Source organism: Tenrec ecaudatus, chromosome 9, assembly GCF_050624435.1.
Source record: "Tenrec ecaudatus isolate mTenEca1 chromosome 9, mTenEca1.hap1, whole genome shotgun sequence".
In the NCBI taxonomy this organism is placed as follows: Eukaryota; Metazoa; Chordata; class Mammalia; order Afrosoricida; family Tenrecidae; genus Tenrec; species Tenrec ecaudatus.
In genome coordinates this window covers 29,730,214-29,748,661 of record NC_134538.1, presented here as the reverse complement: position 1 = coordinate 29,748,661, position 18,448 = coordinate 29,730,214, and the positions used below count along the sequence as shown (strand labels likewise).

Genomic DNA, 18,448 nt, shown 5'->3' with positions numbered 1-18,448 from the left:
AAACTAATAACCTACATGGGCAAACAAATATAATAATAATGCTTTCTTGCTAAACTGAAAGGCTGGTGGTTCAAATATATATTTAAAAAAAGGCCCAGTGAAGAACAAGCCATTACAAATCCTGTGAAGCTCAGTTCTACTGTGGCACACAGTGTTGCCATGAGCCAGCGTTCACTCGATGGCAAGTGGCTTACTAAAACAGCACACATTTAAAAAGGAAATTAATATTATGCACTCAGAGAATATATTCTAAATTAAGCAGAAACGAAGCAAATAAAGTAAGTAAAGGTGTATTTAAAGATTAATCACAATAAACTTGGCATTAAAGATCAATCACTGCATTATCTAACCACAACTGAGAACAAAAAAGACCATTTCTAATTCCAAATGTTAAGTTATAAATTCATAGGAATGTATAACAGAACAGTCCCTGGTACCTTTTATGAGATTCTGAACAAGAAACCAAAGAAAAAAATTTAAGGAGGGAAATATGAATTACAGATGCCCTATAATAGCATCTGTGTAATGTAGGTCTGCCAAGTCATCTCTTTGAAACTCAAAAGTATGCAAAAGGAGCTCTGAGTGCAAGGTCCAGAGTCTGAATCCATTAGCCCCTCCTTGGGAGGAAGGCAGGGCTTTTTACTTCCATCAAAAATCCCAGTCTTGGACACTCACAAGACAGTCCTATCCTGTCCTACAGGGTCGCTAGGAGTGGGAATCAATTCATGGGGCTGAATTTTATGTTTAAGTATCCAAAGGAAGCTAGTGACTTCATTATTACAAATTATTTTCACCTTACCATGTAGAAATATTCCTTATTACAACCCTCTCCCCCCCAAAACATATAGTCCTTTACAATATTGTCAAAACTACCATAAAGTATTTTAAAATAATGTAGGCCCCCAACTAATAAGAGGATAACCATTTGCCGTTGAGTTGATTCAGACTCATGGCAACATCGTGTGAGTAGAACTGTGTTCCATAGGGTTTCAATGGCTGTCTTTCTATACTTAGGCTTTTTGCTAAGCCTTTTTCCAAAGCATAACTGGGTGCAATGGCACTCTGAAACTTTCAGTTAGTAGCTGAGTGTGCTAACGATCTGCACCATCTAGAAACTGTTAAGAGGAAACCAAAACTTTCTTATACATGCTAATTTTAAAATATTTTTGATTTAGCTGAAATGAGAACAATGTTATGTATCATCAGAAGGAATCACAATAAAATATCAAATGGAAATCAGTAAATCAGAAATGATACCCTGCTTTTTGACATGTTAAAATTCTGAATAATTAAAAAGAGGACCAATGAAAATGGCTACAGGGGACTGATAGTGTTCTGGAAATTGCTCAGATTGAAAAGTTTCCTAATGGGGACTGTTAACAGTGTGACCATGTCTGACACACAGGCCATAGTACAGGAACAGAAACAAGAAGCAACTGATACTTCCCAAGTTTTAGACAAATCAGGAAAGGAAGCAGAAGATGATTAATAAAGATTAGAGAACTACAGGAATGTTACAGAATTCAAAGAAAAAGTACTTCTAGGCTAGTATTTAAAATGGTCAAAATGACTGACATATAAATGAAAGTAAGGGCTGAGGTCTACAATCTATAAAAAATGTCTGCTGGTAGGAAAACAGGGAGGAACAATCTGTTATCGAGAGAAAAAAATGCTTAATACTTATATTGGGCCCAAGGGAAGAATATGGCTGGTACTACGGTCATAAATGGACACTTTTGACACAGTTTATCTCTAGTCCTTAGTGATCTAGGCTGTGTGTAACATAATACTGGGGCTTTAGACACAGTTCTTTCAAGGGGCACAAAATCCTTCACAGCTACACATACCAGGAGGACTAAATGTGAAAATCCCACTAAGTAAACTAAGCTTTAGCTCACAATCGCATAGCCCTTGGACTTAAGGCTGAAATTCAGTAGTGTGGGAAGAAGCAAATGACTGCTGTCCCAAGGGCATAGAGCTAGAGGACGCAGGACTTTGGTTTGGATCTCTTGCCTTTAGGGTACACAATGAATGGTGCCTCAGAACTACCATGTAATTACTATTTTAATGTGATACTTTACTAGAACATGTATTAATTTGGGAGGTGTGGCTCTGCCATTTGGAATGATTATTGAAAGTTTTGCCCTATTACCACCTCCCATTTTTTGTATAGTGTCCAGTCACTTAAAGAATTTAATCTGTACAAGTCAAAAATTCATGTTGTAGTTCATAGCTGGCCTATACTAGTATAATTTCTTTTTCTCAACAGTGTTTAAATTCTATGTCACTGGCTCAATTAATGACAGTATCAATAGCATTATCTTATGCCTTAGTGGGATGATTAATAATGTTCTCTAAAATGAAATGATAATGATGTCTCTCAGGTGAGCCAGAAACATAAATCCAGAGATATGGATTTTGGCTTGAAATTAATTCTATCCCCAATCTAGGAACACTTAACTCATATGACATGGCCCCTGTACGATGCACACCCTCATAAAGAGATAACTGAAAATATGGTGCTATAAAGTATGGTAAATACAGTAAATGGTGCCCCATTATCAGAGGCATAAAATCTGGGGTCTAAAAGGTTTGTCTTCAAACAAGCAGCCATCTAAGTGAGATGTTAACCAAGTATACATGGAAGAGGCATACCCTGAGTGATTCAAGAATAAATCATAAAATCCAAATCTGAGGCAGGGAACGATGTCATCAGAGCTTCAGCTGTGAAAACTTGGTGGCAAAAAACTATGAATGACAGTGGAAGCAGAAAATTCATTTGCAGAGTTAACACATGGATTAAGCCTCTGGTGAATTTCCTGTGGCCATAGTCAAAGAATGCAAATGGCTGTCTTATCAGAGAGCCTTGTAATGTCTATTATGGCAGATGTAAATAGGTTAAAATATGTCTTATCATTAGATCTCCTTTAATACTCATTTTAAAGTTGCTTTGGTTTTTAAAAAGTGAAGTGGAATTACATGTCGGGTTAAGCCTCTGGTGAATTCCCTCTGATGTAGACCAGGAGAGCGAACAACCTTACAAGTATGCAGAATGCATTGGATTGTGGACTATTGCTGATGCAGTTATGTAAAACTATTTTTTTTAAATAACATCATTTGATACCCCTTTTTGTACCATTTTAAATTTGTTCTAGTGTTTTAGTATTTCCTGCTTTCTTTCTGAGTGAGGTTTTCTGTTTTACTTTGTTATAGTTCTTTTTTCAAAAGATGCTTTTCTTTATGAAATCCAGGGTGGCTAAGTCTATAGTGACAGAAACTAGATTAATGGCTCACCTCTTGGGGAGGAGGGGAAGGCCGGGTTTGGCAAGTGAAGTTAGGCGGAAATGTGGAGATCATAGTAACAATAAGCATAACAATACAGAAAATGTTCTAAACACTGACTGAGGTGATGACTATATAACTCTTAATATGATCAAACTACTGAACTGTATAGTTTGTGAATTACACTAATAAAACTATTAAAAATATAAATGAAATAGAATTCAGATTCAGTAGCATTGAGATAACAGAAGACATAATGAACTGTGGAAGGACATCAAGACCATCATTCATAAAGAAAACAAAAAGGTCATTAAAAAGGCAGGAAAGAAAGGATCAACGTGGATGTCAGAAGAGACACTGAACGTTCTTGTAATTGTAGAGGAGGTAAAGCAAATGGAAGAAAGGATGAAGTCAAGGAGCTGAATAGAAAATTTCAAAGGCAGCTCGAGAAGACAAAGGCAGACATTGTGATGAAATGTGCAGAGACCTAGAATCAGAACACCAAAAGGGAAGAACACTCACGTGTGTCTAAACTGAAAGAACTCAAGAAAAACAATTCAAGCCTCAAATTGCAATTTCGAAAGATTCTATAGGTAAAATATTGAATGGTGCAGGAAGCATCAAGAGAAGATGGATAGAATACACTCCGCCACAAAGAGCAGTCGATAATCTACCATTTCTAAAGGTAGCATGTGGAAAGAAGTGGCTCAAACGGCAATGAAGGCATTAGCTACAAATAAGCCTCTGAGAATTGATGGAACACCCTTTGAAATGTTTCAGAAAGCTGAAGGATCACTGGAAGCACTTATTTGCCCATGTTAGAAAATTTGGAAGACTGCTCTACTTGGCCAAATGACTGGAAGAGATCCGTATCTGTGCATATTTCAAAGAAATGTGACCTAACAGAATGCTGAAAAACTATAGAACGGTTATCAATAATGTCTCACACAAGTAAAATTTTACTTAAAGATCATTCAAATATGGTTCTATCAGTACACTGAGAGAAGTTCAGGTTGGATACAGAAGAGGATGTCGAACAAGGGATATCACTGCTGATGTCAGATGGATCTTGGCTCAAAGCTGAGGATACCAGAAAGATGTTTAGTGTGCCTTCACTGACTACTATGAAGACATTCAACTGTGGGAGCCAAAATAAACTATAGATATCCTTAAGAACGGGAATTTCAGAACTTCCTTGTGCTCATTTAGAACTTGCATATGGATCATTTGTGTGAACAAAACAAGGGAATACTGCAAGAAATAAAATCAGGGACGGTGTCAGGGTAGTATCCTCACCATACTTGTACATCTGTCTGCTCAGCACATCATCAGAGAAGCTTGACTATATGAAGAATGTGGTTTCAGGTTGGAGGAAAGTTGGTTCACCACCTGTGGTATGCAGATGACACCACCTAGCTTACTGAAAGTAAGGAAGAGCTAAAGCACTTGCTGATGAAGATCAAAGAATTGCAGTCTTCGGTGTGGTGATTACAACTCAATGCTAGGAAGACTACTCTCCTCACAGCTGGACCAATCAGTAACATGATACATGAAGAAAAGATTGAAGTTACCAAGTATTTTAACTTGTTTGGATCCACAATCAATGCTGCCGGAAGCAGCATTCAAGAGATCAAAAGGTAAATGTGCTGTACAAGACTTCTTTAGAGTATTGAAGAGCAAGGATGTTATTTTGGGAACTAAGCTGTGCCCGACGCAAGCCATGGTATTCTTCACTGCTTTATATGCAAGTGAAAGTTGGACATTGTATAAGGAAGACTGTAGAAGAATCGGTACATTTGAATTGTGGTGCTTAAAAAATAATACTGCAAGTACCAAGGGCTGCTAAACGGAAAAACTGATGTTTACGGGAAGAAGCAAGACCAGAGTGCTCCTCAGAAGCAAGGATGGCAAGACTTAGTCTTATACATTTGGACATATTTTCAGGAGAGGAAAGTCCCTGGAGAAGTACATAATGTTGGTAAAGTGGAAGGGCAGCAAAAAAGAGGAAGGCTCTAGACGAGATGGATTGACACAGTGGCTGCATAGGACCAACTGTGAGGCTGGCGCAGGCCTGTGTAGTGTTTCGTTCTGTTGTGCATAGGGTCGCTAGGCATTGGAGATGACCCAATGGTACCTGACAACAACAGTATTAAAATGGAAGCCAGACTAAAACATGACTGAAAAGACATATTTAACCATATTTTCAAGAAGTCTATAGCAAATGGAGAGGGCAAAAGATGAAGAATTGGGTCAGAAGGAAAGAAAAATCAACAAAGCAGTAATATTCTAATTCTAGAGCAGATAGGAGATGAAATTCAGGACACAGACAAGTAACATGTTAAAAGCCACGAAATCATACAGATACTTTGTAAACTCTGGTTTTAATCTCAAAATTAGATTTTTCAGGTATGAGTTTTCAATTTGCTCTGTCATGGAGAGGTAGAACAAATTGAAAATGCATACCCAGAAAAATCTAATCTTATGATTAAAACTGGACAGAATTTATGTGCCAGAAATTACAAAGAAGTTTAACTATTTTTATAAAGAAATAAGAGACAAGTACAGATAGTACCATGTTATTAGCCACTATCACTTACATCCAAAAAAGAGCACAGTGGTAGAGTACATGTAAACCAAGCTTCCTCCGGTGTGGTGACTCTTATGACTGGCCTTTGTCTTGTACAGTAAAAAGTTTCAAAATATCACAGCTTATACTTCTGCCTTACATAAATCATAATTTCTTGCTCCTGAGCTATCATTTGTGGTGAAGAAAATCCTAACAGGCCTTGTGGAATACTGCAAAGACTACTCCCATGGGAGAAGAACACACATTGTTTTCCTGCTGACATCTTGTTGGTCATGGGAGTCTTGCCTGTCTCAATGTTCAAGGGAACTAAAAAAGACCATTAGGTAGCTATTATAAGAAGCTAAGATTTTCCTTGTAGTACGTTTTATGAATAAAGTAAAACCAAAGAATAACTCTGTGGTAGTAATACATAACAAAGAGAAAATTCTGAATGGAAAGTAGCCAATTGAATATAAACAAGACCTAATGGAGCTTTAATTTGAATGATCAGTCAGCTCAAGAGAGCACAGAATGTTCTCTAATAACAATAGATTTGTTGTAATTAATGCTATTTCATAGAGAATTGAATAGTTTCACATGTGCATGAGTTATTAAGCAGACATACCCTGAGAATTTGATCACCTTCTTCTAAGCCTTCTTTGGCCGCAGGACTATCTTCCAGAACACCAGCTACAAATATTCCAACATCATTTCCACCAGCCAGCCGTAAACCAACACTATCTCCTTTTCTGAATTTTACCAATTTCATGCTGGGACTATTGAAAAAAAAATTTCATTTGCAACAATTATGAGAAGCTTAAAAAGTTACAAAATTGTTCCACATTGAAACTGTATTTCTTGATGAAAATTATATTCAAATGGCAGGGGATTATTTGACAGTTTCTGGAGACAATCTTGTCCCAATGGGAATACCACTGTCACCTATTAGGGAGATGCCACTACTTAAGGCACATTGTAAGAGACCACCCACCAACCATTATTTGGCTTAAAATGCAAACAGTTCTTAGATTGTCTAGGACATTAGACAGCTTGTGCAAATTCTGTATCTATACAGGAGGTAACTATTTTTGTAATTCCATACTTAAAAACTAGTTGAGTTTTTATCTCTGACTTTAGCATGTGTATGAGAAAATGTTAAATTAAAACAAAGAAAGAACCTAATCATAGTATTAAGTGGTATATGCTATAAAAAAGAATATGCAATGTTTTATAATTCTCATTGTAAATTATTCTTAATAATTGAGGAAACAACACAATTTAAATGCAAATTACCGAAGTACCCCATCTTCATGAGTTGAATTAGGTAGGACACCATCAGACGGACTGACAGGTAAATCCACATCTGGTTGTCCAACTTGAGCATACACAGGCTTTGGTTCTATAAGAAAATTTAAATTGTGGTGTACTCTCTTTATAAAACATTAAATAATAATGTAAGTAACTGCTGAAATAATCAAATAAGAGTGTTACAGATTATACGTAAGAGTCATCAGCAGAAAAGATAAGTTCAGACAACTTGTTAAGGATACCTATTTATTTATTATAGTACAATTTACAAGTAATTCTGAAGTTTTATAATTTAGGAAGCGAGAACCCCCATGTGTATCTGTTAAGATAAGAACTGTAAACACAGGGAATCCAGGACAGATAAACCCCCCCAGGATAAATAATGAGAGTAGCTATACCAGGAGGATAAGGGGACAGTGGGTTACATAGGGAAACCGTTAACAAGGATCTACACATAACCCCCTCCCTGGGGGATGGACAACAGAAAAGTGGGTGAAGGGAGATGTCGGGCAGTATAAGACATGACAAAATAATAATTGTTTATAAATTATCAAGGGCATGTGAGGGAGGGGTGTCAAGAGGAGAGGAAAATGAGAAGCTGAAACCAAGGACTCAAGTAAACAGCAAATGTTTTGAGAATGATAATGGCAACAAATGTACAAATATGCATGATACAATGGATGCATGTATGGATTGTGATGAGTTCTACAAGCCCCCAATGAAATGATAAAAAAAAACTGTAAAGGCAATCTTTATTCTCTGCTGTGTTAAAGCTTATTTTAAAATATCCACTCTTTTGCCACTAAGCTACTTATCATGAAAATACCAACATTCATGAAAGCTTACTGATCCAAATCCATCTTCCATACACAAGAAAATGCTGGAAGTCAAATAAAGAAAATGTCATATTGGTAATAATATCACCTATGTAGCCTGACAATTATTTTAAGCAGTCAAACAGCAAATGTTCCTTCAACTTAGGATTGTGCCTTGGTTACCTGGAAGAGTAGGTGCTTGCTTCTCATTTCTTTCACCTACAACTTCTTCCATTGTTTTTGGTGTATGTTCATCCGCATGCTTTACAGGAGTTGAAATAGCTCCAGGCTTAGGAATTCTTTCTTCCCCTCTGCTCCGAAGACTATAAATTATTATTTAAAAAGTTAGAATAATAGGATAATCTGAAACTTTTAAAAAGATAACTGTCAGAGAACAACCAACTTTGAAAAGCAGTAAGAAACTGGCTCTACTAGGTAACAGTATAAAAACCTAGTATTTAAAACTGATGTACTAAAATGAAAAATGAAGATACGTATCACAAAATTGCACAAAAAACCCACATTTCATATGTACTAGGATAATTGTCCATATATCTAGAAAGATTACATGTTATGCATAGCAATGATAAAAATGGATTTCAACCCCAAATCCATTAGCAGGGTCTCAACCTGAAATAAGTTTCTGGTGAATTCCCTATGACCACAGTCAAGGGATGAATCGTCTTGCTCTCTGATAGACTTTATATCAAAAAGTTGATTATGGCAGATGTAGGTAGGTTAAAATGTAATACCCTATCACTTGATCTTCCCTTTGACCCAAGTTGTCGCCATTTTCAACCATCAGATTGGTAAACATGGAACTGAGAAAAGTGTAGTCTCAAACTTTATTCCAAGAAATTAATGACATTATTGATTAAATATTAAAATAACACGCTTTTACTAATTTGAAAAAATAACCACCTTGAAATTGTGTATAAAGGTGCTAAGTACACAACACGGGATGGGCAAAAAACTAGAAAGAGACTTTTAAAATATGTTTCTCATAAAAAAATAAAAAAGAGCAGACTGTTATGCCAAATAGTTGAGGAATGGGCCATGTCTTACCCTTATTTAAAAGTCCTATGCAAACCTTCCATATGATGTTAAATGTCTGTCTTGGTATAGAAAAAGGTTTGACTTCAGAAAAAATTAAAAATAAATTATAAAGATTCAAATCAAACCTACTGCCAATCAATTCCAGTTCACAGTGACCCGCTATCGGTTTTGTGAAGCCATCAATTGTTATGAGAACAGGTGCCTCACCTTTCTCTAGAAGAGCAGCTGGCTGTTAAGTTTGAACTAACAATCTTCAGTTAGCAGTGAAACACTTACTCAAAGGCACCAAATGAGCACTAACAAGAGAACCAACCAACCAATTAAACTCAGACCAATGAGACAGAGTAGAACTGTTCACGTGGGTTTTCTTTTTAAAAAACATTTTATAAGGGCCTCTTATATTTATAACACGCTATAATTCAATTAGATCAAGCATAATTGTACAATTGCTGCCACTATCAGTTTCAAAACATTTTCTTCTTGAACTCTTTGATAGCTACTCCTCGCTATCCTTTCCTTGCCCTCCCCCACCCTACCCCAAGGACCCTTATATTATTATTAGTATTTGCATATATCTTATACCATTCAATGCAGCCGTTCACCTACAATTCTTTCGCTCCCCTTGAGTGGAATTACACAGTCGTTGCTATCTGTTCCCCTTGGCCCCCCCTCTTCCCATACCCTCAAGGAATCGTTAGTTCCATTACTATTCCTGATGGGTTTATCTATCTTGGATTTCAAGCATTGAAATACTTTAATTATACAGAAAAACATATACATATCTCACAAGATTAATGAGCTTAAACTAAGACCATAATAGTAAGGGGAGGAAATATTAAAGAACTAGAGGATATTTATATGCTTGATCAATGTTATATTGCACCCTGGATATATCATCCCTCCCATGTGGCCCTTCTGTGAGGGACTGTCCAATTGTCGTACAGGTGGGTTTTGGGTCTCCACTTTGTCTATGCTCCTTCATGTCAATTTGATGCTTGTTTTTGAATTTCTGATACTTTATTCCTGTCGACCCCTCATGATCACACAGGCTGGTGTGCTTCTTACAAGTGGGCTTTGTTGTTTCCCTGCTAGATGGCTGCTTATGTAACTTAAAGCCAGACGTTTGTTTGTGTTCTCAAAGTTTTCAATTTGATTTTCTTAAAATAAACCTATTTATTGGGGGCTCATATAACTCTTATCACAATCCCATACATACATCCATTGTGTCAAGTACATTTATACATTTGTTGTCATCATTTTCAAAACATTCTCTTACTTGAGCCCTTGGTATCAGCTCAATTTTCCCCCTCCTCCCTCTCCCCCCTCATGAACCCTTGATAATTTATGAATTATTATTTTTTCATGTCTTGCACTGTCCAATATCTCCCTTTACTCCCATATCTGTTGTATATCCCCTGGGAGGGGGTTATAGGTAGGTCATTGTGATCGGTTCCTCCTTTCTCCCCCAACCTTCCCCCTTCCCCTCCTGGTATGGCTACTCTCAATATTGGTCCTGAGGAATTTATCTGTCCTGTATTTCCAGCTCTTATCTGTACTCATGTACATGCTCTGGTCTAGCCAGATTTTTAAGGTAGAATTACGGTCATGAAAGTGGTCGTGAGGAAGCATTAAAGAACCAAAGGAGAGCTGTATGTTTCATCAGTGCTATTCTACATCCTAACTGGCCTGTCTTCTCCCCAACACCCTTCTGTAAGATGTCCAACTGCCTACAGATTGGATTTGGGCCTCCACTCTGCTCCACCTCCTCGCCCCCATTCACAATGACCTGCTTTGAAGATATTACTTTTAATAGCCAGGCAGCACCAGCTTTCTTCACATTTGCTTATGCACCCACTTTGTCTTAAGCAATCTTGTTCGGAAGATGAGTATCATACAATGCCACACTTTTTGAACAAACTGGTCTTGTGACGAGGTAAGATTTAAGTAGAGGCCCAAAATCCATCTGCTTCCTTATTGTATTTACATCTCACACACACACACATCTTTAAGTTTACATATCTATATAATTTTTTGCTTTATTATCCTTTCCTCCTGCCCCACTATTATTTACTCATTGTTCAACTCTCAGTTAATTCCTCTCCAATACATTTCAATTGATCAAACAAGACCAGGAATGCTACATCCTCCTCACGGTCAATTTTAGATCCCTTGCTATTTCCCCTGGAACACTCCTTATTTGCTCATTGCCTCTCCCACCCTTCATTCTGTTGCCGTCTCGTTGGATTGCTTATCCTGGCTATCTTGTGTAGAGACACCAAGAGGAAAAAAAAAAAAAAGGAGAGACCATACAAACAGTACCCCAAGTCTAACTATTGTCTGGACCTAGAGTAGATGAGTATTCCTCTGTTAAACAGTGAGCAGGCTCTGTTATAATCCATGAGTCCAATCCCCTTTTCTTTTAGGGATCCTAAAGAACCCAGGACCTTCTTACCTAACAGCATTTATACCCTTTTTTTAGTCCTGCACATTCATGTCCACGGGGCGCACCTTCTACAAAACCCCATTGCTCTTCCTGCAGTCAAGGATGGGTGGTCTAGTGCACCACACCTCACCCCAGTGCACCTTTAGACTTTCAGTGTGTCCTCCTTGTAAATATTCTCCAATTAGTTCAGATGAGGTGCCAAATGCTGCCCCCCCCCCACCTCCATAAGACTACAAGCAAGATTCTTCAGGGACTTCATGCCTTTGCTCCTCGCGCTGGTCTATTGCACTCCCCTCGATTTGCCCCCATTTGGATGAGTCAGACCTGGCTGCACTCCCTGAACTGTGTCTTCAGTGCTGTCCTCTGTGGCACTGTCGTCTAGGGAGGGGACGTCATGTCTCAAGCTGAGGTTGGCAGGGCCATAAATCTTTACAGAAGCAGAAAGCTTCTATCTTTCTCCTGTGGAGTGGCTGGTGGTTTTGAACTACTGATATTACAGTTAGTAAGTAACTCAATGTAAAACCAACTATGCCATCAGGAATTTCTCACCAGAGATGAAAAGTATATATAGAGAACGATGAAAATGACATAAAAAAAGTGAAGTACATAGTACAAATTGTAAGGCTGTAAGTTTTATATATGTACTCATTAGACATTACATAAGGACATAGACATACATGCCCATATATAAAGACCTAGATGAATAGCGTTGCTCTAAGTTGGAATTTACACAATAGTAGAGGATTAATTTAATTTTTACCAAATGGAGATACACACACACAAATACACACAGATACAAACATTTTCAATGACAGTAAAAGGAATACATCTAATGTTAAAAATTTAATGGAGTTGTTATTAGTAGTCTCTTATCAGAAAAATTTACTCCCATAGTATGTGCATAAAGAGGTAAAACAAGCACTTCTCATAGTTTCTATCTTAATATTCATTTAACTATTCTGTGGGGGTGTATTTTATTTTTAGATTACAGAAAACAAGTAAGCTACATAATCATGTATAAATAGTAGTCTTTTACTAAGAAAAATTAAGAAGCCAAGATATTTTCAAGCTCAAACTTGGATGAATTCTTTTTAAATCATGAAAGGTCAAACTATAAAGCTCTTGCTTATATAATAAAATCTCATATGCAATAACGAAGCAGAAGAAAACCTCTAATTAAATTGCTCCATGCTTAGGGGGAAAAAAAGAGGAGCTGATGCCAGGGGCTTAGATGGAGAGCAAATGTTTTGAGAATGATAAGGGCAATGAATGTACAAGTGTGCTTTACACAACTGATGTGTGTATGGATTATGATAAGAGTTGTATGAGTCAAAAGATAAATAAAGGGCTCCACACTTCAAATTGGTAAATTCTTTCTATATTTTTGCATTGAAAATATGAATATGAAGTTTTAATATGAACTGAGATTAAAGATGAAGAACTGCACACTTAAACATTTTATTGATTTGTTGTTTTACAGCAAGCAGAATGTAAAGTGTTTGCAAAAACAATAATTACTGATTTTATAACTGTAAAAAATTCTAAATAAAAAGTGAGACTACAGAGACCAAAGCAAGTAGCATATTCAGAGGAGGGATTCAACAGAAAGCAGTGCAGAGGGGTCACGGATTAGGATATACCACATTTCTGGACTGTAAGATTCTCAGCATAAAGATAAGTAACACAAATTTATTAAAAATAAAAAAGCAGTGACACGCTGAAAGACTTCCCTTTGTCATCAGCCCTCAGCATAAGCTGGCTAAGTGCAGATCGATCTCCAACTATCCCAACCAACTTTTCCCAGTCCAGGGGCTAGTTAGGGTGGCCGAGCTCCAGGGACAAGGCTCTTCAGCTACCAGCCTGGGGTGGATATAAGCAGATAGTGTCTTGACTCTCAGCCAGGAAAACAATACAGCAACCACACAAAAGATGAATATTGTGAAAATGTCAATACTACCTAAAAAAACTCTATGGATGAAACACAATGCATTCCAAATCCCAAATACATTTTTTAAAGAAATTGAAAAACTAACCACCAATTTCATATAGGTAGTCAAAAGATCGAGGATAAGAAAAGAACTTCTTATAATGAAGAACCAAGTAGAAGGCCTCACACTGCCCGACCTAAAAATCTACTACATAGCCACAGCAGTCAAAACAGCCTGGCACTGATACAATGAGAGATACATAGAGCAACGGACATACAAAAAGCCCAGACACAAATGCACAACTCTTCAGGCAACTAATCTTTGACAAAGGACCTAGAAATATCCAGAGATATTGAGATAAAGACAGCTTCTTCTACCAATGGTGTTGGATAAAAGGGATTTCTGTACGCAGAATGAAACAAGGCCTCTTTTCCCATGAAGAAAAGTGCATCTCAAGATGTATTAAATCTGGAAGAAACTTACGGGCCCTATTGCCAGGCATACGTAGACTACAAAGTGTGATGAAGGAGGCACACACAGTGCAAGACAAGGTAGGCATGACCGGACATGCTGAAATTATATCACTTATGCTCATCAGGAGACCCACGATGCTAGCCTAATTCAAAATACATAAAACAACAAACGCTGGAAAGGATATGGAGAAACTGAAACTCGTACACTTTGGTGGACTTGTAAATGCATATAACCACTATGGAAAACAATATAGCAATACATAAAGCAACTGGAATTAAAGTCCCATACTATCCAGAAATACTACTTTTAGCCATATAACCCAAAGAAATAAGACACAAGACTGGATGTATGCTCTCCCATATTCATAGCAGAACAGTTCACAAAAGCAAGACACTGGAAGCAGTCCAAATGCCCAACAGTAAAAGAATGTATAAAGAAACTATGGTACATATGCACAACGGAATATTACACATCCCTAAATATCAGTGATGAATGCATGAAACACCATATGACATGGAAGGACCTTGAAACCATTGTGCTGAGTGAAATTAGTCTATGTATCCACTACTATAGGAGAAACAACAAATAAGTAAATCTTAAGAGACCAACATCCAATCCTTCCCCTTATGTACATTTCATAAGAATCACATTGGCCGGAGTCACTTCTTCAAGAACAGTTGGAAAAGGGTGAAGAAATCTACTCTACTACACTGAGACAAGGCTGTGACAAATCAACAGGCCCTCCCTAGGAGGTAGAGGAGAACCTTACTGGAAAATCAAGTTAAGACCAGGGAAGGGAGGCATCTACATTTCAGATGAAGCACTGATAATTCTGTTGATAGGTATTGTAGGTAAATGGGGAGGAGACAACCTCACATCGGGAAAGGATGTTCAACACATAAGTGTAGGGGACCTATAGGGAGAATAAACTAAATTTTATGCTCCTCAGTAGACACTACAAATATGTTTCTACTAAAGCCTCAGTGAACTAAAGCACTATGATTGACCTTAGATGCTGCCCTTACAGGCACATGGCATTCCCCAAACCCTTGGCATCCAAGTCTGGCTAATCAAAGTGAGCCTACCTCAAAAACTACCTGTACCCTTGGACTTAGGACTAAAGTACTCTGATGGGAGAGGAAGCAAAGGATGGCCCCCCAAACTATATAAATGGTGGCTGTTGGACCTTAGGTGGGAACTCTGGCTTAGTGGATGTCCAATTAAAAGGGGCCCAGAATGACCATTTCTTTAATAGATCAATGTTCCCCCTGTATTAATATGACAAGCTTTAATCTGAGAGGCAATGATCTATCCTTGTAAGAAACACTACATGAAAATTTTCCCAAGCATCATTTTCCCCAAGCTGTTCCCCAGCAACAGAGTTCAAGCAATTAAGTAACCAATCTGTACACAGTAAGTACTCATGGACTGCAGCATGCAGTTGTACTATACTTGCATAAACTCCTCATATTAACAGTAGCTTAAATTCTAGGCCATTGGGTAATTATTTTATCAGTGCAATTGCCTTATACCGCAGGGGGGTGATGGATATTGTTTTCCTTTTTATAGGGCGGGTTATTGTTTGTTTATGGTTGTTTTTGTTTTTATTATAATATGACCACCAAATTAAATCATAATAGTTGATAACCTGTGGACAAGCAGAGGGAATTTGGGCTCTCACGTAATTCAAGCCCTAATCCAAGAACAATTAGTTCTTATAACATGGCCCTGCTCTATACTTGCCTTCATGAAGATAAGGATGCTCCAGTGAAGTGTGGTGAAGGAAGCAGATGGTTCCCAACTAACTATTGGAATAAGCTGTCTGGGGTCTTACAATTCCAACATTTTTATCTTCAGCTAATGCTTATATTCTATATCATCTTTCCCTGACCCAATACATTCATTACAACTTTAAAAGCAATCAATCAACCTTTAAAATATGATTTCACATGATTAGAATACATATCATTTCATTAAATATTTCATGTCATTAATCTTTGGAGAATTATTGCTCTTCTTAGTGTGTTCCCATTAACTTTCAAAAGAGGAAAATTATACATAGAAGCTGCATTAAATGAGGTAAAGTCTATTAGAAAGAAATTTTATTTAGACCAATATATTGCAAACATAATTTGATCATTTTGTTATTAGTTGTCTTTGAATTAGCTCCAACTCACAGTAAGCCGTTCACAAGTAAAACAGAACAAAAACTGTCCAGTTCTGTCATTCTCATAACAGTAAGCATGACTGAGCCTACTGCTGCAGCCCTTTTGTCAATCCTATTGAAAGTGGTAATCTTTTTGTGTATCTGGTCTTCAAAATCCAATCTGTATTTCACAAAACACATCTCAATTTAGATTGGCCTCATTTCAAATGCTCAACAGCCACATATGGCTAGTGGTTACTCTGTTGTACAATGTAGATATAGAGTTCCTTTATAAAATAATCAACTTTGTTGAAATATTTAAAATGTTCAATTATTATGTGACAATGTGTCAACTAAATCTATTCCAAAACAAAAATTAATTTACAGACATGGATGTTAAGTCCATATTCAATGGTAACTATTTATGGAAACCTGGTTCTTACTACAAGAAAATACATGTTTTAAAAAAATGAAAATACATGTTTCCCAGACTTGTCTTATATAAAGCTACTCAAGTACCTCTGAAATATATTTAAGTTTTAAAAAAGAATGATTTGCCACTATGAGAAAAACTGACTTTATTTCAAAATTATGATTCATGTTTCTCTACCATATTCTGAGGTAGTCTAGAAGGAAATTTCAAACATTGCGGGGGACCTTCAGAGCCTCTTAGAAGTGCTTGTTTGGTTGAAGCCCTGGTAGTGTGGTGCGTTATGTATGCATTGGGCTCCTGGCTATAAGTCAGCAGTTTGAACTCATGAGCTGCTCCAAGGGAGAAAACAGGCTGCTTGCTTACTTAAAAATTGGAAACCTTAGGGTGCAATTTTACTGCCATATATGGTCGTTGTGGTATAATTATTTAATACGGTGCTTCAAGCCATAGTCCTCCATTTTGTGATGCTATAAATTCTAGCCTCTAGTTATTAGTTATGCCAGTGAGACTAGATTAAAGTGGGATATATTTAGAGCCCCAATTTTCTAAAGTGTGTGACTTAAGTAACCACCCTCAGTTTACTTGAGCATATTATGGTCTGCAGATTTCTGTCCACCAGAGGCAAAAATCACATCTCCAGGAATGCCTCAGATATGGGAAAGAAGACATCTTTGTGACTATTACTTTTCAGCTAAGCATGTGTGGAGGACCCATGCTGTCTAGGGACACACATCAGTCAAACCCCAATTATTTCCTAACGGCTAATAACCCAGGACTTGGGCAGTCATCTTGATGTGAGAGCCGGTATGTGCTCTTTGCTAGGTAGACCTGCTTTCATTTTTGGACATTTTGTATCTCTGTACCTTCACGAAGCAATTTGGGCAAAATGTATTCTCTTGTTCTGGATGTTGCATCTGGTTTGTCTCTGCCTGACCTCTGATTCTTGGGCTTTGAGGTGTAGTTTTAACACCAGCTTCCACCGCCTTGTGGATGAGGAGGATCTATTTGGGACTAATTACCCTCCACAACCATGTGAGCCATTTCCTTAATGTTTCTGTGAGATGTTGCAGTAAACTGCAGAACCCTGAACTTACGGGGAGCCATAAGGGGACGTATGTACTTGATATCAGTGATAATGGAGTGAGGTAACATTTTGGAAAAGCCAGACATTTGTGGCACCTTCAACTTCCACTTCACTGGAACCTATCTTGTATTAGTATTTCTAGAAAAACTATCTTTGCAGTTGCTATGAGTTAGAATACAGGTGCTTTTGTTTTCCTCTAGGAGCGTATATAGCTCTATTTTACTTTTTAAGTGATGCAATGCAATGTAACCACAATGACCCATTTCTCTAGCGAGTTTGGGCTGTTTACTGAACACAGTTTTTGTTTTTAAAAAGACGAAAGTGGACTTACTAGGTAAACTTTATGTTAAAAGAACAGCAGATTGGCAGGAGTAAGAAAATGTTTTAAGTGGAAAAACTACAACTGTTTGGGGAGACATTTACTGTAGGCAGAGAGCAATCAAAGCACGTGCAGTTTGCTTTGGCATTAAGCTTCTGAGCCACTCTTCCAGTTTTGTAGGACAGCATTCTAGAAGAGACACCTCCTCACAAAAGGGTAGATTTCTAGAGCAAGTACTGCAGGCAAACCACAACAAATTCTCTGTCACTCTGGAAGGCAGCGTGTACCCTTTCCCACAAGGTCTAGATCTCATCAGGGGCATGGGTGGGGTGGGGCAAGAGGTGGTAGTTAGGCTGCCTCTATTAGCTGTGATTCCAATACAGGTAGGCTGTGTTTACTAACTGTCGGGATCGTACCATAGATTTCTGTTTCTAAAAGAAAAGCAGTTCTCCTTTGGTTATTATTATTCCCCCATGATTTTAAAGAACCCAAATCCTTACTCTTGAAACACTAAACTATGAATGCGATGTGTTATAGGCAGATGAGGTAGAAGACATGGCTCTTGGAACCAGCAGATGGGTAGCGAGCACCGAG

The 18,448-nt window shown here is 37.6% G+C and overlaps 1 protein-coding gene across 5 annotated transcripts in view; it reads right to left on the bottom strand.

The window, feature by feature from the left end:
- Positions 1-18,448, bottom strand: part of TJP1 (tight junction protein 1) — a 430,437-nt gene that overhangs the window by 50,505 nt on the left and 361,484 nt on the right. For all 5 annotated transcript variants that reach the window (XM_075557953.1, XM_075557954.1, XM_075557955.1 and 2 more), the window contains 3 exons: positions 8,155-8,294; positions 7,142-7,247; positions 6,474-6,624 (listed from right to left, as the gene is read on the bottom strand). In XM_075557953.1, coding sequence (XP_075414068.1) covers positions 6,474-6,624; positions 7,142-7,247; positions 8,155-8,294 — 397 coding nt within the window. The remainder of the gene's footprint in view (positions 1-6,473; positions 6,625-7,141; positions 7,248-8,154; positions 8,295-18,448) is intronic.